General features: G+C 49.7%; 3 protein-coding genes across 9 annotated transcripts in view; 2 read left to right on the top strand and 1 right to left on the bottom strand.

The window, feature by feature from the left end:
- Positions 1-10,244, bottom strand: part of MBOAT7 (membrane bound acylglycerophosphatidylinositol O-acyltransferase MBOAT7) — a 24,081-nt gene extending 13,837 nt beyond the window's left edge. Inside the window, exons 1-7 of one of the 5 annotated variants that reach the window (XM_019625803.1) lie at positions 10,159-10,244; positions 9,440-9,518; positions 9,214-9,343; positions 8,515-8,746; positions 6,486-6,645; positions 4,940-5,300; positions 2,942-3,118 (exon numbers count right to left, since the gene is read on the bottom strand). In XM_019625803.1, coding sequence (XP_019481348.1) covers positions 2,942-3,118; positions 4,940-5,300; positions 6,486-6,645; positions 8,515-8,746; positions 9,214-9,343; positions 9,440-9,515 — 1,136 coding nt within the window. In that variant the 5' untranslated portion in view covers positions 9,516-9,518; positions 10,159-10,244. Of the gene's footprint in view, positions 1-2,941; positions 3,119-4,939; positions 5,301-6,485; positions 6,646-8,514; positions 8,747-9,213; positions 9,344-9,439; positions 9,519-10,144 lie in introns of those variants that run through there. The other 4 variants (XM_019625802.1, XM_019625805.1, XM_019625804.1 and 1 more) reach the window with 4 other exon arrangements.
- A 232-nt stretch (positions 10,245-10,476) lies between these two features.
- On the top strand, positions 10,477-16,018 carry TSEN34 (tRNA splicing endonuclease subunit 34). Of its 3 annotated transcripts, none has more exons than XM_019625807.1 (5): positions 10,477-10,611; positions 11,787-12,033; positions 12,280-12,523; positions 12,678-12,935; positions 15,532-16,018. In XM_019625807.1, the coding sequence occupies exons 1-5, from the start codon at positions 10,493-10,495 to the stop codon at positions 15,717-15,719; spliced, it is 1,056 nt and encodes a 351-aa protein (XP_019481352.1). In that variant the 5' UTR covers positions 10,477-10,492; the 3' UTR covers positions 15,720-16,018. The 3 variants fall into 3 exon arrangements, with proteins under 3 accessions (XP_019481352.1, XP_019481353.1, XP_019481354.1); XM_019625808.1 differs by lacking the exon at positions 10,477-10,611 and adding an exon at positions 10,726-11,088; XM_019625809.1 differs by lacking the exon at positions 10,477-10,611 and adding an exon at positions 11,297-11,647.
- A 5,494-nt stretch (positions 16,019-21,512) lies between these two features.
- The window catches only part of RPS9 (ribosomal protein S9), a 7,647-nt gene continuing 5,886 nt past the window's right edge, over positions 21,513-23,273 (top strand). The window contains exons 1-3 of the mRNA XM_019625733.1: positions 21,513-21,612; positions 21,860-21,981; positions 22,222-22,344. Coding sequence (XP_019481278.1) covers positions 21,885-21,981; positions 22,222-22,344 — 220 coding nt within the window. The 5' untranslated portion in view covers positions 21,513-21,612; positions 21,860-21,884. The remainder of the gene's footprint in view (positions 21,613-21,859; positions 21,982-22,221; positions 22,345-23,273) is intronic.

Here is a 23,273-nt window from a genome sequence, read left to right as displayed (position 1 = left end):
CAGTAGGCGCTCAGCAGCATGGTCCAGGCGCTCCTGCAGGAGGGGCCGGGAGTCAGACAGGGGAGTCCAGGCCCTGGGGCCTCCTCCCTCAGACCTGGGAATCTCTACTCTTTTTGAGGGGGAACCCAGATACCCAAGCCCCTAGATGCTTCCTCTTTGGGGGATCCAGGAGTATAATTCCTGATCCATGAAGACTCAGAAATCTCCAGCCATGGTCCCCTCTCTTTATGGACCCCAAAATGTTAGCCCTTGAAGACCCACAAATTAAGGCTCTGATCACCACTTTCATGGAGGACACAGAGTGTGGCCTTCTGAGGATTTGGGGGCCTGGGGCAGAAGTCCTTTCTGCCCAAGGCATCAGCTTTTCCCTCTGGTACATCTGGCCGGAAATACAAAAGTAACCTAATGACAGAATAGTGCCAACCACCCATCCTTGGGGGCGTAAGGGTTTATAAAAAGGTTGAATTTTCCTTGGCCGTTTCCTTGAAAAACCAATGTTTGCAAATCTTTCCTTGGTCCTTTGCATATAGATGTAAATCTTTCAAAAGGCAAAATAAGCTGTAGAAAGCCTTACAATCCAGGGATGTTTTTTGGGTCTGGGAGCCATCTCTGAAACCTAAATGTCCTGGAAGATAAGAGTCCTGTCTCCTGGCCACTGTGCGGTTTACCCTAAGCCTGGCCCCCTGTAATCACCTGCTTGTGGGAGAGATAGGACTTTACTCTTCCTTCAGATAAAGACCATTGGTTAGCACGGGGGCAACCCAATTATCAGGTGAATTAGGGGTGAACGTAAAAGGAGGCATAGCAAACAGTGCTGCTGAGCCCTCATAACCTTGAGGACAATTTATGGTTTCTCTTGAGGATGTGCTTTGTAAAAAACTGTAATGCCCAGGGGTGTAAAAAGGGTGAGATTTCTTTCCATCTTGGTGACCTCATTAGTGGGTGACTTGCAAAATACATGGCCATCTGGTTTAATGTGTCTTCAATAACAAAACTTTCTTTCCTACTTGCGGTGGAGAGGATTTAAATCCCGGGTGGGCAGGATTTAGATGCTTTCCCCAGTGGGGGAAACAGGACAGGAGGACACACACCTGGGGATTCTGAACTTGTCCTCCATCCCATCTGCTTCCGTTCCTATGTTTCCTTTCCAATTTCGCTGCCCCTCCGTGCAGTGAACACTCTCCAAAGACTCGCCTGGGCTCCTCAACATGTTTCCCATCTGTTCTCTCTTGAGCCCACCACAATCTGGCTTTCACTTCTACCCTCCAAACGGCTCCTGCCTAGGTGGCTGCCTTCCATCAACGCCCAACCCTGGGGTCCCATCTGCCTTCATTACACTGAGCTCCTGGCACCATATGACACAAATGACCCCTCCCTCCTCCTTGAAACACTTGGTGCCCCCGGTTCCCTTCCAGAAGGAACACTTTGCTGACTGTCCACCGATCTCATGGCTGTGTTTTTGCTGCTGTTCTCTCCATCCGTAGTCCACACCAGGCTTTCTCAGTCTCGGCACTACTAATGTTTGGGTCTGGGTGGTTCTTCACTATGCGGGAGGCGGCACAGGGTCCAGGGCACTACTGTAGGATGTTGAGCAGCAAGCATCCCTGCCTTCTACCCACTAGATGCCAGGAGCACCTTCCGGTTATGATAAAAACGTCCCCGGACATTGCCAAATGCCCCCTGGGGGTGCAGCCCAATCACCCCAGTTGGAAACCCCTGGTTTAAACGTTGGCATGACCTGGGCTTTAACCTGACGCTCAGCCCCCGAATTTTAAGTATCATCTATCTATATCTGATGACACTCAGGTGTCCACTTCTTACACCAGCCTATCCCTTAAGCATCAGAATCACATAACTAACTGCCTATCCAATAACTCCAGCTGGAAATCTAATAGTCATCTCAAAGTTAGCAAGACTAAACCCAAGGTTCGCTTCCTTATCCCACCCACTCCCGAGACCTCCTCCTGCCCAATCTTCTCCTTCTCAGGCAATGGCCCTTCTGTATCTCAGTCACTTACATCCATCACCCAGGCATCATGTTTAATTTCGCATCTCATGTCCCACATCCAGTCCATACCATGCTTTGAGTCCATCTCTCAAATCCATCCTTTTCCAGCCACTGTCCTCTACTCCAGGACACCATCATCTCCCACCTGGCCCAAAGGCCTCTGAATTCATCTCTGGCTTTACTTCCTGCTCCCGTCTCTGACCTCTACACTGTTTTCTACACAAGGCCAGAGACGATCCTTAAATTGGGTCCTGCACCCAGGCAAGAGCTGCCATCATTAATGGCTTCATTATGAGAAGGTGTCATCGGGTATCACCTCACCTGGTGGTTCCAGGAAACCTGAGTGACACTTGGCAGGCTACCTAACCTGTTTGAGCCTTGGTCTCTTTATCTTTAAAATGGGGTAAGAGTTCCTGCTTGCTAAGGTTATAAAGATAATGTCTGGCACAAAGTCTCCACTCAAGAATCATCAGAGTGAAAAATAATAGAAGCTAATCAAGATGTAGCCAGCACTCTGACTTGTCAGACCTCACATTAAGTACATTTCATACTTTATCTCACTTAATTCTCACATGAACTTACCGAGCCGGTAATAGCACTGCCCCGGTTTAACAGAGGAAACAGAGATTACTCCTTAAGGTTTCTTAATAATTGGTGGGGCTGAGATTCTGGCAAGTCTGGCTACTGAGTCCACAGGGGTCAGTGTACTGCTTCGTCCAATGAGGCTGACTTTACAGAAGTGGAAACTCAGGCCCAGCGAGGGGAGCCGATTTAGCGCAGAGTAATAATGCAAATCAGTGGCAGCGCAACAGGCTCCAGAAACTACAGCTCCCATGGCCTTCAGAGGCGGAGGCCCAGCCAGCGGAGCCATGGGCAGCCCCATGTGCTGCTGGGAGATGTAGTTTTGTGCGGTCTCGGGTCTGGCGGGCTCACCTGAGGACGTAGGACCGGGTGGGCGCGCTCTTGTAGACATATTGCGCCAGCCACCACTGCACCGTCATGTTCCAGTACCGCATGCCTTCCCGCACCCGCACGCAGAAGTCCGTGCCGTAGCAGTCGATGTTGCGAATGGTCTCATAGTCGTACTCCAGGGCAGCCGCCTCTTCCGGACTGGTGGGGGTGGAGGGTGAGGTTGGGGGACAGACATGCAGCTCAACCAGGCCCTCTCCTGATGCCGGCTACTGTCCCAGCCCCGATGCTAAGGATGGGGTCGCGGGCAGGCAACAGCCCTCTGGCCGTTATCATGTTGGCTAGGGCAACAGGGGAGCGTAGCCCAGAGGGAGCCTTTCTGGGGAGGAAGGTGGAAGTGGGGGCGCACAGTTCACCAATAATGGGGTTTTCCTTTTGGCAAGGAGTGGGCAATAGCCTTGAAAAGCCTTCGAAGGACTACGGTTGCTAGGCTACAAGTCCTTAGCAACCTGACCCTTCGCTGTCTTCATGCTAGGGAAAAGGCCATTCCTTGGCAACCAAGCTCAGTGTATTCAGAGAAGCCTCCACGTGAGGTCCCTTCCGAGATGTCAGACACTGCAGTTGCTAGGGAAGTAGCATCCTTAACAATGAGGTGGGCTGTGGTTGCTAGGGAGCTGTTCTAGGTCACGTGACAACTGCATGGTCTCTGTTGCTAGGGAAAGGGCATTCCTTAGCAACAAGGCCTGGGATATTTAGAAAAGCTTCCAGAAAGGGCCTTTCCTGGCTATTGGTCCTTACAATTCTTCAAGAAGTGTCACCCCCAGTAATACGGTAGTTCCTGGGTCACTGGTGCCAACACCCCTGTTAGGGAGGGAACCTCCTTGGCTCACCTGAACCCCTGGTGGCTTCTGATAATGAAAGGGGGGCCATTCACTATGAGTGGGGCCAGCAGGTTTAGAAAAGCCTTCATTTCTGACCTGACATTTTCTGGGGGGCACCCTCTCCAGCCACTGGCGATCCACCCATGGTTACTTGGGCAGTGGAAATAAATTTGCGTGGGGGTGCTAGGTCCCCCACAACGGGATGGCAGTTTGTATCTAGTAGGGGACTGCCCCACCCTAGCAAAGAGGAGCAGTTCATAATTTACATTGATGAGGGGCTGCTCCCCCGGCCCAGCCCTGGTGGAGGCTGACAATGGCTGATAGGAACAAAGAGGCAGTCTACTCCTGGTTGCTAGGGGCACCACTTCCCTTACAACACAGGAGCAACACTTCCTTAGTAACAAGAGACCCTGTAGTTATCAGCAATGAGACTCACCTAGCAGTGAAGGAGCTAAGGGGGTAGCATTACTAGCAAGAAGGTCAGTCCATCACTACCAGGGGGATCAGCTTCCTCAGCAACACTAGGAAGGCGACCTATGGTTGCTAGGAATTGTGTCTCCTCTGCTAGAGGACAGTAGTTATGGATGCCATTTCCTTAGAAACAGAGGGCAACTGCAGGCTATGTGATCACATTCCATGGGGGGGGGGATGCTGGCTCCTAGCAACAAAGGGGCAGTTTAGAGGGGTGCCATTTCCACAGCAACAAAGAGCAACACTTCTGGCAGGAAGGGGCAAACCATGGCTGCTAGGGAACCTGCTTCCCTAGCAACAAAGGATAACCCATCAATGCCCAACGATGGCATCCTGAACGACCAGGAACAATCGGGTTATTGGGGTGACACTTTCATGGCAACAGGGGTGGCATATGGTTGTTAGATGCCACCTTCCTTTTCCTAGTGATAGAAAGCAATTTGCCATCCGAAGGGGTGACAAGCTCTAGCAACACGGGGCAATCCATAGGTATCAAGAGCGTTGTCCCCTAGGACAGAGAAAGGCGAGCTGTGGTGGCCCAGGGGCAACACTATGCCAACAGGTGGTGGACCTGCCCCCTGCTTCCCGCTCTCCTCCCTGCTAGGGGCAGGGCCAGCCCGTGGTGATGGGGCCTGCCAGGTCTTGGGATGCCTCCCTCCCGCCGCCTGACCTGCTGGGGGGTGGGCATTGGAGGGTGGGGCCACCCCCGGCCCGGGCTTTGGCGGCCACGGGGTAGGCCCCGAAGCCGGCGGCAATGCAGCCGCACTCAGCCGCAATCCAGGCCACGTAGAAGCGCATGCGGAAGGCGAAGAAGACCGGGATCATGTAGAAGAGGCGGGCGGGTAGCGGGCGGGCGTAGAAGGCGTCCTCACGCACGGCCTCCAGCGGGAAGAGGTGCGAGGACAGCAGGAAGAGCAGCCCAAAGAGCGGGGCCGGCCAGGCCCGGCGCAGCAGGGGCCGCAGGCTAGGCACGGCTCCCGGGAAGGGCTGCTCCAGCCAGTCCAGGTACGTGCGGTAGCGGAAGAACGGGCCTGTGGCGGGAGGGGGAGGGGCAGCTGGTCAGAGGCTGGACCAGCAGGGAGGGTGGGGGAGCTGAGATGGGGAGAGGAAAGGGGGACAAACAGAGACAGATGCAGAGACAAGGGTAGGGGTGTCCCCAGAGGGAAGGGACATGGAAGCAGAGGACGCAGAGAGAAGGAAAGTGGTACACAGAGAGAGGGATCAATACCCCAGAGAGTGAGGGTTACTGAGTGAGGCTCTGAGACAGGTGGAGTCAGACAGACCCGGAAGGAGGGGGTGAGCTTGGTGTGACAGAGTGACAGGGAATAGAGAAGAGGAGAGAGGTGTGAAAAGAACCCATAGGGCACAGGGGTTGGAACCCCCCAGGAACCCAGAACTTGGGTTTTGTTCTCAGCGCCAGGAAACCACCATGGGCTTTTCCGACAGGAAGTGCCGGGTACCATTCACCTTTCACAAGACCCCTCGGCCACTGAGCAGATGGGGACAGCAGAGGGACAATGGTGGAAGATGGGAGACTGTTGCAGTATTTAAAATGATGGCCTGGCCTAAGGAGGGAGCAGTGGGGATTAACAGAAGTGACAGGTGTTAGAAGCCTAACATATCACAAAAGGCCACATAGTGTGTGATTCCATTCTAAAATGTGCACAATAAGCAAAGTGACACAGATAGAAAGCCAATCAGTGGTTCCCAGAGACTGGGACTGGATGGAGGTTTGGGGACACAGCTAAAGGGTGCAAGGGTTTCTTTTGGGGGTGACGAAATTGTTCAACGACATGGTGGGGACAGCTGCTCAACTCCACGAATATGCTAAACACCAGCACACTAGACATGGTTCTAAGTGGGAGACTATGTCAATTATAGCTCAATAAAATTGTCATAAAAAAGAACACCTTCTATGAGGTTAACATTAATGACAAATATTTTCTGAAACTAAAATGGAATCATAAGATGTGAATATTTATTCCCTGGGCAGCAGGAACATCAAGTCTACATAAACATTTCTCCTTTCTCTCCTGTTTGCTCCCAATAAGCTATAAGGCATCACTTAGACTGAGAACAGTTGGGCTGCCAATGGAGGAGCCCTGGGTCCCGCAGGAGGGTCAGTTACAGAAGCTGACCTGCAGAGCAGCAGACGCTGGGGTGGAGACAGGGTGAGGGAGACAGGACAGGGAGGCCTGGGGGGTAGGCGCACTCACCTGTCATGATTCCCACGTAGCAGTAGCTGTAGCTGAGTGTCTCTGTCAGAGAGGGCACATCGGGCAGCAGCCCCAGGCTGGGCCCCTTGCTGAAGCCAGAGGCCATTTCCTTCCTCTGGGCTAGGTGCAGATCCTGTACCTCACTGGCCAGACTCACCAGCTGGGAGGAAGGGGCATGGGCGGGAGACAGGTCAGACTCGGGGGCCCCCTCATACCATCTCCCCTCTGGGCAGCCAAGGGATGCTGGGGCGTGCAGCTGGGAGCTGCATTCCATTGCCCAGGGAGCATCTCGAGTAATGAGTTATGGCATGTCAGTGGCTCTCCAGATGGCATGCATTCACTGGGGCTCACTCCTGGGCCCGCCTGTCTTCTTTCTCTAAGTTCCATCCTTCTCTGTTCTCCTGCAGCCTGGGACTTTACATACCCCCAATGCTCGTGACTCCCAAACTCTCCCCGCAGCTAAGACTTCTCTCCCCACAGCCCCAAACCTATTCATTAAGTTGCGTCTTGTCATTAATACGCGGATGTCTACTGGGCACCTCAAATTTCACACATTCAGAGTGGAACCTGGTCTTACCCACTCCCCAAAATGGATCTGCTTCCAGTCTCTGTGCTCAGGCCATGGCACCACCGTCCAATTATTTGCGCAGGCTGGAGACCTTCCTCGCTCCCCAAAATGATTCTCTTAAATCTCTCAGGCCTGTCCTTTTGGTTTTGCCTCCACCACTGGGTGAATATGTTTGACCTCTACCCTTCTTGGCACAGACCCAAGGCCGGCCCTACATCAGCAGGTCTCCATGACTTCCAGCTTCCTCCCGGTTCAGTCCACAGAGAGCCCCAGGTGGACACGGAGGAAGGCAGGACTGAGGGCTCATGTTTTATCCCCTTGTAAGATCACCTTGGGCGGGCGTGACCCTAGACACATCTTCTCAGGGTGGGTGCCTCTGCATAAGCCTTTTATTTCCAGGCTCCCCTACCTGCCCCTCCTCTCATCCCTTTGGGCCCAGGGTTGGTAAGAGCTCCCCGGCTGCTGGTCCAGGGTTCCTGCACTGTCCCTTCTGGCTCCTCCATGTCCTGCCCAACCCCCGCCCCCCTATAAATAATAACTCCTCAAGTTATCCTAAATGTGGAGTTTCCTGTGGGGACTCTGAGTGACCTGCCGACAGCCTGATCAAGTCACCACCACCGTCTGCCTGCTGGACTTTGATTAAGGAGCCCTACCTCAACCCATCTTGCCCTTTCTATTGCAATTTCCTCAAGGCACCCAGAGCGAGTATTTTTAAAGATGTAAATCTGGTCACATTACCTTGTCTGGCAACAAACCAAAAAACCTCTTCCAGGGGACCTTGGGCCCCCATAGGAAGAAATCCAAATCCCCCACGTTGGCCAACAAGGCCCTTCGTGGTTTGGCCCTTGGTGTCCCTTCTCCCTCCTTCTTTTCAACAGTCCATGTGGCTGGTGCACAGTTGGAAGTCAGCCTGCTCCCTCCCACACACCGTGCCTGCAGCCTGAAAGGCTGTTCCTCTAACTCTTCTCTTAGCTAACCAACGCCTACCTGTCACGAGCTCCCTTCCTGAAGAGACCTGGTACATTACTCGCATAACTGTTCACTGATATATCGTGGGAGCCCAGTGCACAGTGGGAACTCGTGGCTTTTTGATCTGGGGTGGGGCTTGGGAATCTGCTTTCACCCATCTTTCCAGGTGATTTGGAGCCAGACCTGGGTGTCCTGGTTTTGTGCCCTTAGATAAGTGCCTTCTCCTCAAGGCAGTTTTCCTACTTTGCAAAATGTTTGCTCCAAAGATACAAGGAGAGCATGTTGGTGAGCATTTAGCTCAGCCTCTGGCACCCATGCTACATTACTTGGGATACCTCTTTAATCCAGGGAAGAGCTGAGAGGTCAAGTCCTGCCCCAGGGGGTGTGTGGGAGAGAAAATCCCACCTCCCCTACCCGCCATGGGAGTGGTAGAGAGGAGGAGGTGAAGTTAGGGGGGTTAACTGGCACAAAGGGAGGGTGGGGGAGTCTGACCTTCAGCGTGAGCAGCAGTTGGACAGCGTTGGTGAAGGGCGTGGGAGTGGGCAGGCCCAGGAGGCTGAGCGCGCGGAAGAACAGGAGGTAGGAGAAGGTCCAGGCCAGGGCCAGCGCGTGGCAGGAGCTGGGGCAGAGGCAGGAGGCGGTGGTGCTGGGCCCAGGAACTTGCCTGGGACCTTGCCTCTGCCTTCCCCAGATTCCAGCTACAAATCCCCTCTTACTTCCCCACCTTCAGAGACAGAAAAGGGGAGTGGGGACAGAAAGGATGAGACTGAAACAGTGGGAGAAGAGGCACAGTCACATAGAAATGTGTAGCAGCAGAGAAAAGAATAAGAGGTTAAGAGAAGCTTCAGAGTGAAGACCCTTCCATCCATTTTTTTTTTACTGAGGAAGGGGGAGAGAGGGAGGAGGAGAGGGAGAGGGAGAGGAAATTTGAATATGAATGGTGGCAAGGCCAACAGACAGGTAATGTCCTCCTCTCCTGAATCCATGACATGGATGTAGAAGACTGGGACAAACACACAGGGACAAGACCCAGAAAAAGGCAGGAGAGGGGGGAAAAAATAGACAAATGACACAGAGAAACAACAGATAAACAAGAGACATCCAGAGACCCAGGCAGAAACTGAGAAAGATCCAAAGAGCAAACAGGTTGCTTCCTCTTCTCCTCCAGTCTCCCCCAACCCCTATCCTCACCAGGGCTGGGCCTGAATGAGGGCCCAGGTCCCAAGGATGGTGACCAGAGAATGCAAAGTGTGAGGGCCACAGGTGAACAAGGTGAGCCCCAGGCCCACAGCTGCTGCTCCCCATCTCTTCAGCCCAGGTCCTGCAGGGAGAAGAGACAGCATAAGCCTGGAACCTTCCAGGGGGCCCCAACCCGGCTCCCCACCTCTATTTTCCACTGCGAGGGAACCTGACTCACCAGCTTTCTTAAAGAGGAAGCCGATGGGGATGGAGATAAGAAGAACCACTAGATATGTCCATTCTTCTGGCGACATGGTCTGGGGGAGGGGCAGAGGTTCATAGTGAGAACCCAGGAGTCCAGCCCCAAGCCCCTGCCACTTCGAGGATTCAGGAATCGGCCTCCCGGTCCTCAGTTGTCCAGGATCGTGAAGTCCTGCCCTCAGCTCCTCTCCTCTGAGAACATAAGAATCCGGACCTCCAGGCCCTTTCTCCTTCGAGGACAGAGGATTCCACCCTCTGTCCCTCTCTTTTGAGAACCCAGGCCTCCAGTCCTCTTCTCCTTTGAGAACCCAGGATGCCAGACCTCCAGCCCCCTTCTGCTTCGAGGATCCAGGAACCCAGGCCCTCTCTCTTGGAGCACGCAGGTCTCCAGACACCCCCAGCCTTTCTTCGGGAGGACTCAGGGGAGCCCAGGCCTCTAACCTCCACCTCTTTGTGAGCTCCGTACCCCTCTCCTGCTTAAAAGCCGGAGAGCGGGATCACTCGGATCTTCTCAGGCCCCCTTCCCCAGTCACACTTCGGCTGTGCGCACCCAGCGCTGTCAAGATCGCCCCGGCAAAGCCACAGGCAGTTACGCCACCTGGTGCTCGGCCGTGCTTCGGCGCCGTTCCCGCACCCCGTCACCCAGCAGATACGCAGCGACCCCATCGTTCTTGGGACTCACCTACCACCGCTCACCTGGGCCCGGCTCCGCGCAGCTCGCCGGGCAAGAGACCGAGCTGTCCTGCCCTGGCCACACCTTCCCGCCCCGCACGCCCCCGCCTTTCTCGAGGGCCTGTCGGGCTGCGCGATCCGGGGCTGTGTGCACGGCCACTTTCAGGGTCTGGGCTAGGCAGGGAAGGGGCTGGCACCCGGTGCCGGAAGCACGCGCCCACAGATAGACCCGAGATCTACCCAGCCGGAGTACACGAAGAGGCGGGGCGTCGGGCTCAGAAATAGGAGGGGCCAGAGCTCGTGCTCCGAAGGAGGTGATGGGACCCGGGAAGCAGACGGGGCTGGGACCTCTTTCGGAATGAGGCGGGGCCTTCGCTTCGGGTTTCTTCGGGCTGAGTCGGAAGGCAGTTTGGAGGAGGGGCCACGAGCTTCGGTTTCCTTCGGAGATAGTCGGGTACAAATGACTCGGGTTTCCTGGTAGGCGGAATCTCCTGTTCAGAAGGGAGGCGGGGGCCCAGGCCTAGGCACCACAAAGGAGCCGGTGACCAAGATAGTCCCAGGGGGGCGGGGCTTCGGGCCTCATCGGCCCAGGAGGGTGGGGCCAAAGAAACGCGCCTTACGATCCGAAATCGCCGAACCGAAAGGACTGAGGGAGGTGCGCTTCGGTGGGCGGGGTTAACGTTGGGCGCATCCCCCACAAGGGAGAAGGCGGGGCTACGGCCCTGCGGGGCGGGTCCCAGGCTTCCCTCTTCGTTAAGGTAGCGGCGTGACGAAATTGACGCAGGGGGTCCGCAATGGGGAGGGGTATGTGGAAGAAGCCCATGGCGCGCTACGTAGGGGCGTGGGTCCGCCGGGACAGCGAATTGGTGTTTACGAGGTGACTAGCTGGTTCTACCAGAGGACGGTGCGACACTGAAGGGAGACGAGGAGGCACACCGAGCGCCTACGAGTGGGGTGAGCCCGCCCGAGCGGAGAACGGACAGCGGGTGCTCAGGGACCTCGGCAATGGGGTTCGGTCGTGGTGCGACGACTCCCTAACTGGGGAGCGCTTGCAGCCGGAGGGGGCGGGGCCTTAGGCTGCGGCATGACGGGAGCCCATGACGCTCGAACGCCCAACAGCTGGCATCCGGGAGGGGGTGGGGCTGTGCATTCGGCTGAGCCGAGAACTCCCGAACGCGGAACTGCTATTAGGAAGTGGGCGGGGCTTCGTGCTGTGGTAGACCTACTCAGAGCGAAAAGCCCCTGAGGCCGAATCTCGGTGGCTAGGGAAGGGGTGGGGCCAAGTTCCGTGCAAACTGAAGCGGGCGTGGACGGCCGCTTTGCGATAGGGCAGTGCAAATGGACCTCGTAGGGGGCATAGCCCCGCTTCAAGAATTTGCTCGGAGGAGCGATAGCAGTCGCGGCAGTGTTGGTCCAGATCGAATGCTGACCTCAGGGCCGCGGGACCTGACGGGATCGTCCGGGGGCGGAGCCCAGCGCCAGGGGGCGGGGGCCTGCCGCTCTGGCTCGGCAGGTGGCTGACCGCGGAGCGAGCGAGGCTCCGCCCCTTGTGCCCCAGGGGCGGAGTTTCGCTTGACCCCCGAGGACGTGGGTGGGCTCCTGGTGGCGGGTGGCTCTGTGTGTGACCGCTGTGACCCCCCCCGCTCCTGCAGGAGGATGCTGGTGGTGGAGGTGGCGAACGGCCGCTCCCTAGTGTGGGGGGCCGAGGCGGTGCAGGCGCTGCGGGAGCGCCTGGGAGTGGGGGGCCGCACCGTAGGCGCCCTTCCTCGCGGGCCCCGCCAGAACTCACGCCTGGGCCTCCCGCTGCTGCTGATGCCTGAAGAGGCACGGCTCCTGGCCGAGATCGGCGCCGTGACCCTGGTCAGCGCCCCGCGCCCGGATCCCCGCCAACACAGCCTGGTAAGGGGCGGGCTAGGGGCGCGAACTCCCTGAACCTGCGGGAAAAGAGGCTGAAGAACCGGACTCTGGGTCCCCGAGTGGGAGGGGTCTGGGAGTCCTGGATTCTGGAATAATGTGGAAGTGGGAGACTGGGAACCCCGGGTTCAGGCGCTGAGATTAGGAAGGGTCAAGGAGTCAGGATTCCTAGTTTCCTAGTAAGGGAGGGCATACCTGCCTCCTGAGGTTCTAGCCAAGTTTACTTCTCAGGCTCTGGCATCCTTCAAGCGGCAGCAAGAGCAGGGCTTCCAGGAGCAAAGCGCCCTGGTAGCTGAGGCCCGTGAGACTCGTCGCCAGGAGTTCCTTGAGAAGATTGCGGAGGGCCAGGCAGTCAAGAAGCAGAAGCTGGAACCAGATTCAGGGACCGGCGAGAGCCAGGAGGCCAGCGGGAACCAAGCTGCTGGAGAGAATGAGGCCAGTGCTAGCCAGGCGTCTGGGGAGCACGAGGAAGCAGGTGAGGGTGGGAGTTGGAGCCCAGGGACCAGGGGAAGGAGGGAAGAGATCTTTTGGAAATTTTGTCTGGAGCTCTAGGGCCTGAATCTCCCTGGGGGGATGGGAAGACCTTGTCTTTTGGATTTACCAAATTCTCTTGGATTCACCTTCCTCAGGCTCCTCGTCTCCCCAACCAGGGCCTTCAGATGGGGTGGCCCCCTTGCCCAGGTCTGCTCTGCTCATCCAGCTGGCTACTGCTAGGCCTAGACCCATCAAGGCTAGGCCCTTGGACTGGCGTGTCCAGTCCAAAGACTGGCCCCACGCTGGCCGCCCAGCCCATGAGCTACGCTACAGCATCTACAGAGACCTGTGGGAGCGAGGCTTTTTCCTCAGTGCTGCTGGCAAGTTTGGGGGCGACTTCCTGGTCTATCCCGGTGAGTTTGGGTTGGGACCTCTGGTTGCTGCCCCTTCACAATCCTACCACATTCTGCATTTTTCCTTTTTGTCTCATTTTCTCAGCTTCTGAAACACATGGAAAGATAGGAAACACTTGGGAACCCAAGCTCATTTAGTGGGCGGTTTAGTAAATTTTATTATCACTTGCTTTCATCTAGAAATTCCACTGAGAAATACTTACATATATGCACCAAACATACAAGTCATTGCAAGATTCTTTACAGTATTGAAAAGTTAGATAAGAACCAGAATGATGATTAACAGGTTAGTGGTTAAATATCACTGTTAGTTGTCAGAGAAACAGCATTAGTTGTCTGATTGATGTAGGTCCATGTACATTCATTTTTTAAATAACCAAAGGGAGAAAAAAAATAACCGCTTGTAGAAAATGCACAGTAAAAAGTAAATAACTTTATATTGTTATGCAGTTATGTACGCATTATTTAAGTAGCCTTAAAAATTGTGGCTCTAGTGAAAGAATATGAAAAGAACTTAAAATAAAACGGAGTACTAAGTAGACTTAGAGAATCCTGTCAAGCCAGTAGAAAAAGGCATGAAAGGATGTACTCTAGCCCAACTATAGTGGTTTACCTCTGAGAGGGAATTTGCATCAGGTATGGGTAAAGGGGACTTTTGATGAATCAGTTCATTTTTGAATTTGTAGTAAGGGTACATTTATTGTGTAACTAAAAGGTTAAATAAATATGCAAAAAATCACCCTTTTTGTTTCTGTTAAGAACGTGGAAAGATAGAACTACCTGATGAGTAGTCAGATCTTAGCTATTGATTGGAGACTGTCCACTAAGTCTTCTGCAGATGAGCTGGGAGTCTTCATCTCTTCAAAGACTAAAAACTTAATTTAACTAAATGATTGATTTAGGAGCTGGGAACAATTTTCCTGCACCATTCTCCACAGATGACCACGGTTTAATTATTTCACTACTATTTTTTAGTGACTTTTGTATGTAAAAAAAGATTATTTTGGTTTTGAAAATGAATATTCAATTTATTAAACATATAAATGCTAATATTTAGTTCCTTTCTAAGCTTTCAGTTCAACTTGCAGATTTTAAGGGGACCATTAGTTCATGTTTGATCCCATTTGCAGAAGGAGTTAAGTAGTTTTAAATATTATAAGCTATATTTTAAATTTTAATATATTTATTTTCTTCTTTAAGTTCTGCATTTTTCTGTTTATAGACCTTGCCATAAGTTAAATCTAATGAATTATAAAGGGGGTGAGTTTTAAGTTTATATGTTCTAGCACTGTTAATAGACTTACTAATACTTCAGGTTAAAATAAATTTAAATCAATCACACATTTGAAACTGAACTACAAGGCTGACCTGTTAGTTTAATAGGTTAATATTTCTAAAACAATAAATACTCAAGATACCAGATATGCATAGAATCCTTGTCCTCTGAAGATTAACATCCAAGGTCTAAATCTCTTAAATATTTATAAGTCTAATATTAAATGTTTTTAATGTCAAGAGATGCTAAGCCTCTAAGAAAATAGTTTTGGGGTACCTTCTCAAGCATTTTGTTGCACTCTTCTCAGCTGACCAGAGAGGTTCTTGCTGGAAGTCCAGCTACAAGGCTGGGCCTCATTTCAGAGTTGCTATGATAGTTGCCTCAGTTGGGATGTCTCAGAGCCTTGCCCTTTTATTTACATTCTGTTACTTGATCTTTTGTATAGTGTCCCACTTAGGGTCGTACTCTACTTGATCAGAGTCATCTAATCAGGGGGTGCAAATTATAGCCTCAGGTCAAATCTGGCCCACGGACTGATATTTTAAATAAAGTTTTATTGGAACACAGTCCTGTCCATTTGTTTCCATATGGTTTTTGGCTGCTAGTGTGCTACAGTGGCAGTTGAGTATTTGCAGCGTGGCCCACAAAACTGAAAATACTTACTATCTGGCCCTTTTCAGAAAAAAATTTGTTGACTCCTTTATCCCATCTATTATTACTCAGTCCTATTATAAATTCTTGTCTTATTTCTTTTAGTCTGTTAGACTCACTTTTCACTGGATATTTACATGATGTCCTTTAACTTTGACTGACTTTCATAGGTCATGACAATGATATATACAATTATTTATTTTTGTTTTACATAAGATTATGTTATACATGTGTGACAACTTGCCTTCTCCCCTCCCCCACTCGATGTTTCTTTGACCACTGTCCAAGGTGGTACAGTCTTTTAATCTTTTTTTCTTCAGTTGACATTCAATATTATTTTCTACTCTACTGTCTTGACCAGAACCTACATTCTTTTAATCTAACAGTTGCATAGTATTCGATGTTACGGATATACTATGAATTTAACCAGTCCATGTTTCCATTTTTTAGCAACTGTAAGTGATAGCAAAGTGAACATCTTTATAGATTTTAGTGCTATTATACTTCTAAGAGAAAAATTTTGAGAAGACCACTTTCTGGGTCCAAGGGTATCTTGTAAAATACTCATAGTGATTGCTAAAATGATCCCCTTTCTCCTGTGCGTGGTCCAGTGTCTAACAACCCTGTGCCATTGGAAAGTGCTGCTGCATTCCTTTCTTCCTCACCCAGGTGATCCGCTCCGTTTCCATGCCCACTACATTGCCCAGTGCTGGGCTCCTGGGGACCCCATCCCACTCCAGGACCTGGTTTCTGCTGGCCGCCTCGGAACCAGTGTCAGGAAGACGCTGCTCCTCTGTTCCCCACAGCCTGATGGTAAGGTGGTCTACACCTCCCTGCAGTGGGCCAGCCTGCAGTGAACTCCAGAGACCTATGGGGTGTGGCTGTGTCTTTGGCAAGAGCCTTTCTAGATGGCCCCAAGTTCATCTCTGCGTGGGAGGCTAGAATATCCCATGCAGTTAGTTTTTGATTCCAGATTTATAAACACTACATCTTTCTTATGTCCCTTCCTCTTTCAAAGCACTATTGGCTGTGTTGTTTTATAGTTACCCATTTCCAAACTGTGAGCTTCTTGAGTGAAGACTGGGTTGATTCATCTGTGTTTTCTACAGGGCTTGGGTCCCAAGAGGTCTCAATAAACTTGTTGAATAAACGTGGAGTTTGTGGTTTGAATCCTTAGGACCATCCTGGGAAGTGTGGCCATTTGCATCTGCTTATACAGATGAGGAAAAGTCTAGAGGAGGGGAAGAAACTTGCCCAAGGTCACACAGCTAGTAAGGAGCAGGGCTGGGATTTAAAATCTGGTCTTTCTGACTCCCAACGAAGTCTGAGCTCTTCCTACTACACTAAACTTCCTTTAGAAAAGATTTTTACAAAACATTTCAGACACATACAAAGATGTAAATAAAAATAACACATGAAGAGGAGGATGTGAGTGTTGCCATTTCAGAAAGGGCTCTAGGGCCTTCTGGAATACTGGTGGTATTCTTTTTCTTGGCCTAACAGGTGTTTATTCAGGTGTTTGAGAATTGTTTTTTATACCGTACATTTATATTCTGGATCCTCTTTTTAATATGTGTCATATTTGACAATTTTTTTTACCAAAACAAATGTATTAAAACCAACATTTATAAAATGATCTCTATATGGACCTTTCTGCTTAAGAAATTACTAGAACAGGGCTGGCTGAGTGGCGCGTTGGTTAAGAACTGGCTTGGGACGCCAGAGGCCCTGGTTCGGATCCCACATATGAGGGCCAGTGACACTGCCCTCTACAGCTAAGATGCTTAACAACAGCTCAACCTGGAGCTGGGCTGCCATGAGTCACCAGCGACGGCGTAGGCTGCAGCCCCTGTGGCAGTGGGTTTCCATGGGCTACCGTGTGTAGCCAGCAGCCAACGTGAGCGGCCAGCAGCCACAGTGAGCGGCCGTCCAGAAGCCGGTGACTGATCTGCCTCACCCGGGAAGAGCGCAATGATGGTGCCAACTTGGGCCAGTGAAGCAACGTCCTCCACAACTAGACTGAAGAACAAAAGGACAGCGACTTGTCTGTTCCCATCCCCCAATTCCCCAATAAAAATCTTAAAAAAAAAGAAAGAAATTACTAGAACATTATCAGTACCTACTTCCAGCATACATATATTGAAATAATGTGTAGTCTTGTGTTGACACATAGATCTCGTGACACTCATGGTAAATCCTGGGGCTGAAAGTCTCTACCTCTAGTTCTCAATTTCTACCCTCCTCCAACTACTTTCTTTCTTGCTCTTCTCAGTGAACAAACTTGATAGAATCTCAATTTCCTATCTGTTTGGATTAATTTGAAATAGGACACCAACTCCTGCCTGGCTAACACCACTCTTTGTGTCTCTTTGGTAATTGGCTTGCATATATATTGTTCAACCTTTGTCTTCTCTCTACAACAAAGCACTTACAAGTCTCAGTACCTATGTCCTGAGTCTTCCCTCTCAAAAGTTCTTCATTAAAAACTTTTGATGGGGGAGGGGGGTTGTCACTTCGAGGGGTAAAAAGTATAACTATTGCACTGTGTTGTACAGCTGAAACTAACTCTAAAAATGTATTTCATAATAAAAAATAATTTAATAAAAAATTTAAAAATCCATTAATGAAAAAAAAACCACAAAACTTTTGAAAGTGTCCACATGCAAATAAACAAAAAAAATCTATTGGGTTGTCAGAAAAGTCATGATGTATTTTTTCTGGTTTTTGTTGCAAAAATATGTCATGACTTCTTTTTGTTTGTTTTTTTAGCTGAGCCATCCTGCCACCTGTTGGCAGCTCAGCGGCTGCTCAGCTCGGGCCAGAACTCAAACCGCTGTTGCTCAGAGCTCAAACTCTTGAGCGAGCTCTTAACCAACTGAGCCACTCACTGGCCTGTGTTGTGACTTTTCCGACAACCCAATAGATGGAGACCTTATGCCCCTGGCAAAAAAGTTAACTCAAAATGCATCATAGACCTAAATATAAAATGCAAAACTAAAACTCCTAGGAGAAAACCTAGATGACCTAGGGTTTGGCAGTGACATTTTAGATACGTACTAAAGGCATCAAAATTAAAAACTGAGAAAATATTGCAAAAGACATACCTGATAGAGGACTGTTGTCCAAAAGACACAAAGAACCCTTAAAACTCAACAAGGAAACAAAGAACAGATTTTAAAATGGTCTAAAAACCTTAACAGACAACAGACACCTCACGAAGTAAGATTCAGATGGCAAATAAGCATACAAAAATGTCATCACAGAAATGCAAATTAACAATGACATACCACTATGTACCTATCAAAAAGGCCAGAACCCAGAACACTGACAACCCCAAATGCTGGCGTGATGTGGAGCAACAGGAACTCTCATTCATTGCTGGTGGGAATGTAAATGGTACAGTGACAGAAGAGTTTGGCAGCTTCTGACAAAACTTATATGTGATCCAGCAATTACACTCAGTATTTACCGAAGGTCATGAAAACATGACCCCACAAAAACCTGCAATGTTATAGCAACATTATTCACAATTGCAAAAACGTAGAAGCCACCAAAATATCCTTCAGTAGGTGAATGGATAAAGTATGGTACTGTTATTCAGTGCTAAAAAGAAATGTGCTTGCGCGCCATGAAGACATGGAGGAATCTTAAATGTATATTACTAAGTGAAACTTCTGAAAAGGCTACCTACTGTATGATTCCAACTATTGTATATGGCATTCTGGAAAAGGTGAAACTAGGAATGAAAAGATCAGGGGTTGGAGCAGGGAGGGAGGGAGGAATGACTGGAGCACAGGATTTTTAGGGCAGTGAAACAACTGATACTCTAATGATAAATGCATGTCATTGTACATTTGTCCAAACACATAGAATGTACCACATTCATGGTGAACTGTAATGTAAACTATGGACTTTAGGTGATTATAATGTGTCAATGTAGGTTCATCAATAGTAAAAAATGTAGCACTCTGGTAAGGGACGCTGATAATGGGGAGGCTATGTGTGTGTGGGGGAGGCAGGGATGTATGGGAAATCTCTATTTCAATTTTGCTGTGAACCTAAAACTGCCCTAAAAAAGTCTTAAAAAATAAAGTGTGACTGGTACTCCCACAACCAATGAGCCAGTAAATCCTACAGGCAATACCTTCCGAGTGTAGACCAGAATTTGACCACTTTGCTCCATCTTCGCTGCTAACGTTGCCAAACCCAGGACAAGGCTCACTTGGATGATTGCAGTAGCTTCTTCACTCATCTGCTTGGCTTTCACCCTTGCCCCTCTATTGTCTGTTTTCAACAGACAGGTTAAAAGGTAGGTACAGACCATGTCACTCCTGTTTGAAACTCCATTTTCCCATCTCTGGATAAAAGTCAAGGCTCCATGGACACTGCAGGTTCCTCTAACTCTGACCCCATCCATTCATCTGTCTGTGCACCAGCCTCTTCAGCAAGCTCCTTTTTCATTGTCTTCACACCTGCTACCCAACCTGGAACACTCGTCCTCTGATGGTCATGTGGTCTTGTCCCTCACTGCCAGCTGGTCTTTCCTTCCCAGGCTTTTCATGGTCACCTTACCTCCAAATTTGACACTCCTCTCACATGTCCCTTCCTACTTGATTTATTTGTCTTACCACTTAGCACTAATGTGATATTGTAATTTATAACGGGAAAAACATATATACTTGGTCTTCATCCCTGTTCCTGGCACAGAGCTAAAACCCTTGGAATTTCCTAAAGTGATAAGAGCTATAAAGGTATCTTGATATTTATAACAACCACCTTTCAAACACACCTGAGTTTATGGAAATGAAGTGACTTTTGGAATATACCTAAGAATGGGGTCTGGTTGCCAGGAGAACCAACTATGTGATTAGAAGGTTGGAACTTTTAATATCTCCCCTCCACCCAGGGGAGAGGGGCTGGAGATTGAGTTCAGTCACCTGGGGCTAATAATTCAATAAATCATGAAGCTCCAGGTGCACCACTCTCCCCAAATTTCATGTTCACTAAACCAGAAGCTCTCCAAACTGTCCTTTTCGGTTTTTATGGAGGTTTCATTACACCTTGGTGTCTCTGCCAAAACACAAGTGACGGTGACAGACACTCTTATTCTGAATAAAGGGCCTTTGCTTGTTCTCATTTGGTTGGTCTTTGTTTATTTCCACATCGTGTAATCTTTGGCAAGTTCCATAACCACCTTTTGGTGCCTCAGTGCTGTCTCTGTAAAATAGGATTGGTAATAGTATTAATGCTCCTTAAGAGAGTATTGATAATAGTACCATTATGAGGGAAGGCAACTTCTGAGAATATTCCTTATGTATTGAGGATTGAGTAATACATGTAAAGTTCTTTGACCAGTGCCTTGTGCATAGTAAGCATTTCAGAATGCCACCTTTTATTATTTTTAGTGATAGAAATAAATCATGGGTCACAAGAATTAATTTAAAAAACCCAGATGAAATGTTTAACCCAAAGCCTAGTGCATTTAAAGTGCTCATTAAACATTATCTAACAATGATAAGTAAAGAGCTTGGTGTGAATGGGATTACTCCAAAGAGGAAAGGACTAGAAGAGATAATCCTAGGGGCTGTCTGAGGGTAAGAAGTTGACAAAGGAGATCAAAAACTGTACATTCCTTCAGGTGACAAATGATGCCAAGGTGCAGCAGAATGTATAGCAAGTGGTTTCAGAACATTTTCCATGTTCTGGGAACCTCAGGATATAAACTGCTGTTCCGATAAAGAGGCACAAAAGCTTTATATCCTTGGGTCTCAAGTTAAAAAACAAAATCACCTTAAAAAGCCTACCCCTGACCATCCTATCTGAAGTGCCACCTTCCCTCAGTCATTATCAGTAATTTATTGTCTTAATGGCACCGCACTTGGAAGTGACTTACTTTGTTCAACATACTATTTTTTGGTTCGCTTCTCTAAGACTCTAAGCTCATGAGTAGAAGAGCTATTTTATTCACAGCTATATGCCACCGTGTAGGAGAATGATTCCTTGTGCTGCTCAATAAATTGCATAAATTCATTAATGAGACCGAGAGGTAGCCAGAGCCACTAAGTGATACACATTCTAGGAATGGCCGAATTTCAACCAAGATCTTTTTTCCCTTGTCTACAAAAAGCAAGGAGGGTAAAAGTGGAATCTTGTCAGGATGCCAAGCTGAGCTGTGTCTCTCCTAAGGCAAGTAACAGAACTGTGACTCGATGGATCCTTGCTTTCCGTATTCGCCCCTCAGATTTGCAGCCGGGGATCAAAAGGGCAGGCTGGCTTCTGGCTATACTTCAGGATGACATTATTCTGATAGGAAATACGACGACCTCATTATTCACGGGATCCACAGAGCATCTTCAGGAAGAAGCTGTGAGCTCGCGAAGCCTCAGCCCTCCGGGGGTCTTTTCAGAGTGGGGAGCCTGCTGAGGTTTTGAGACATAGATATAACGTCTCCAACATTATACCCGACTTAGAGGCTAGTTGGCTGGATTTCAGTCACTACCCGGGGCGGAGGACGGTCCCCACTTCTCAGGTCTCCGACTCCCTGTCAAGCCAAAAAAAGAGACTCCTAGCTTAGCAAACGCGGTTCTGGCCCAATCTTTTGTCTCCACAGTTCTTCCGACCGCCAACGCCTCTTCTGATTGGTGCAGGCGTGCGCCGTGCGGGTTGACGTCATGGGCGGCGGCATTACTATAAGAGCGCGGAGGAAACGCGTGTGGTCCTTTTCCTCAGTTACCGGGGGTCTGCTCTTCGGTTAGTTGTGTTGCCGTGCTTTGTAGTCCGGCTGTGGGTTGTAAGGTCGTGCAGGCCTTCCGAGGTTTAATAAGGATAATGAAGAGGTTGGGGGTGAGATGAAAGCGGATGGTAACTCTTGTGGGTTGATAACCAGTTGTATAAGCTTTAGGGACAATTCTCGCGAGATGTGTGGTGTTCCACCATAGTTATGGGACTGCGCAGGCGCCGCCTGGAGTCCTCACGTTCAGCTTTCCCTCCCGCGCAGGCGCTGACGGGCAAGCGGAGCCAACATGCCGGTGGCCCGGAGCTGGGTTTGTCGCAAAACCTATGTGACCCCGCGGAGGCCCTTTGAGAAATCCCGCCTCGATCAAGAGCTGAAACTGATCGGTGAGTGGCCAGGGCAGGGTTTTGGCTTCCGGGGTCGGGGGAAGGCGAGCACGTGGATCAGGTTGCCCAGTGCTCTGCTCTGTCAGTTCGAATTCTCAGGCGTGTACGTCTCCTTCCCTAAGTTCAGGATTATTCGTGGTTTGGAAAACATTTCTGTATTTCGAAGCCACCAATGCAGCTTTTGCAAAAGTTCGTGGGATTGAGTCTGTTCGCCCATCAGCCACCCCTTTCATTTTGTAGGCGAGTATGGGCTTCGGAACAAACGTGAGGTCTGGAGGGTCAAATTTACCCTGGCCAAGATCCGCAAGGCTGCCCGGGAGCTGCTGACGCTGGACGAGAAAGACCCACGGCGTCTGTTTGAAGGTGTGTATGGGAGCCCACAGGAAAGGGACGAAGTAAGTGCAGGGCTGTTGTGCTTCTAGGCCTGCTAGTCCAGCGATCAGAGGTGTTCCATTGAACAAGTGGAGCCAGCCTTTTAACTTCGCGTCAAATTGGAATCGTGGGGTAGGAAAAGGGAATCTGGATCCAAGTCTCTGCCCTATTCTTTGTGTGTGACACTTTGTTTTACCCAAATGTTGGATCTTAATTTACCCTTGACTAGAGTTAATGCCAAGCAAGCTTGGGCACCTGGCTATAGCTGTATATAATGTCAAAACAGCTGTGTCCTATATATCCTGTTTGCTGGCGTTTGGAATAGACTGAAATGTCTGATGGTGATTGCAGGGAGGGGACTTGGCTGTGTATATTTCCTTGATTTAATAAGATGGTCAAGGAAATTTAGGTGACATTAAGCAAAGACCTAAACAGGACAGGACCTGTGGATGTCACGTGGAAGAACATTTAGACTCTTGCTTAAAGTCTTAAATTTCTACTTTGAGATGGGAAGTTAATGGAGGGCTTTCCAGAGCAAAGATTGACATGTTCAAGCTCAAATTTTAATAGTCTCTCAGTTTGTAAGATAGCAATAATAAAATAGCTGATATTTTATAAGGACTGGGCTAAGGTGGCTATTGATGATAATCTTTTTTTGTTTTTTAGATTTTATTGTGGAATTGGGGGAGGGGAACAGCCAAGTTTTGTCCTTTAATCTTAGTTGTGGAGGGTGCATCAAGCTAAGCTCCAAGTCTAGTCGTGCTGCTCAGCTCAAGGTGCTGTGTTCAATTAGCTGTGGGTGGCCATAGCCACCATCCCGTGCGGGAGTCTAACTGGCAGACTTGTTAAGAGTGCACGCTCTATCCACTGAGCATCCAGGTGGCAGCTCAGCTCAAGGTGCTGAGTTCAGTCTTAGTTGC

The sequence above is a fragment of the Hipposideros armiger genome, unplaced genomic scaffold (assembly GCF_001890085.2).
Source record: "Hipposideros armiger isolate ML-2016 unplaced genomic scaffold, ASM189008v1 scaffold_639, whole genome shotgun sequence".
Classification (NCBI taxonomy): domain Eukaryota; kingdom Metazoa; phylum Chordata; class Mammalia; order Chiroptera; family Hipposideridae; genus Hipposideros; species Hipposideros armiger.
Note: the sequence above shows the minus strand (reverse complement) of the source record. Positions and strands in the feature narration are given on the sequence as shown.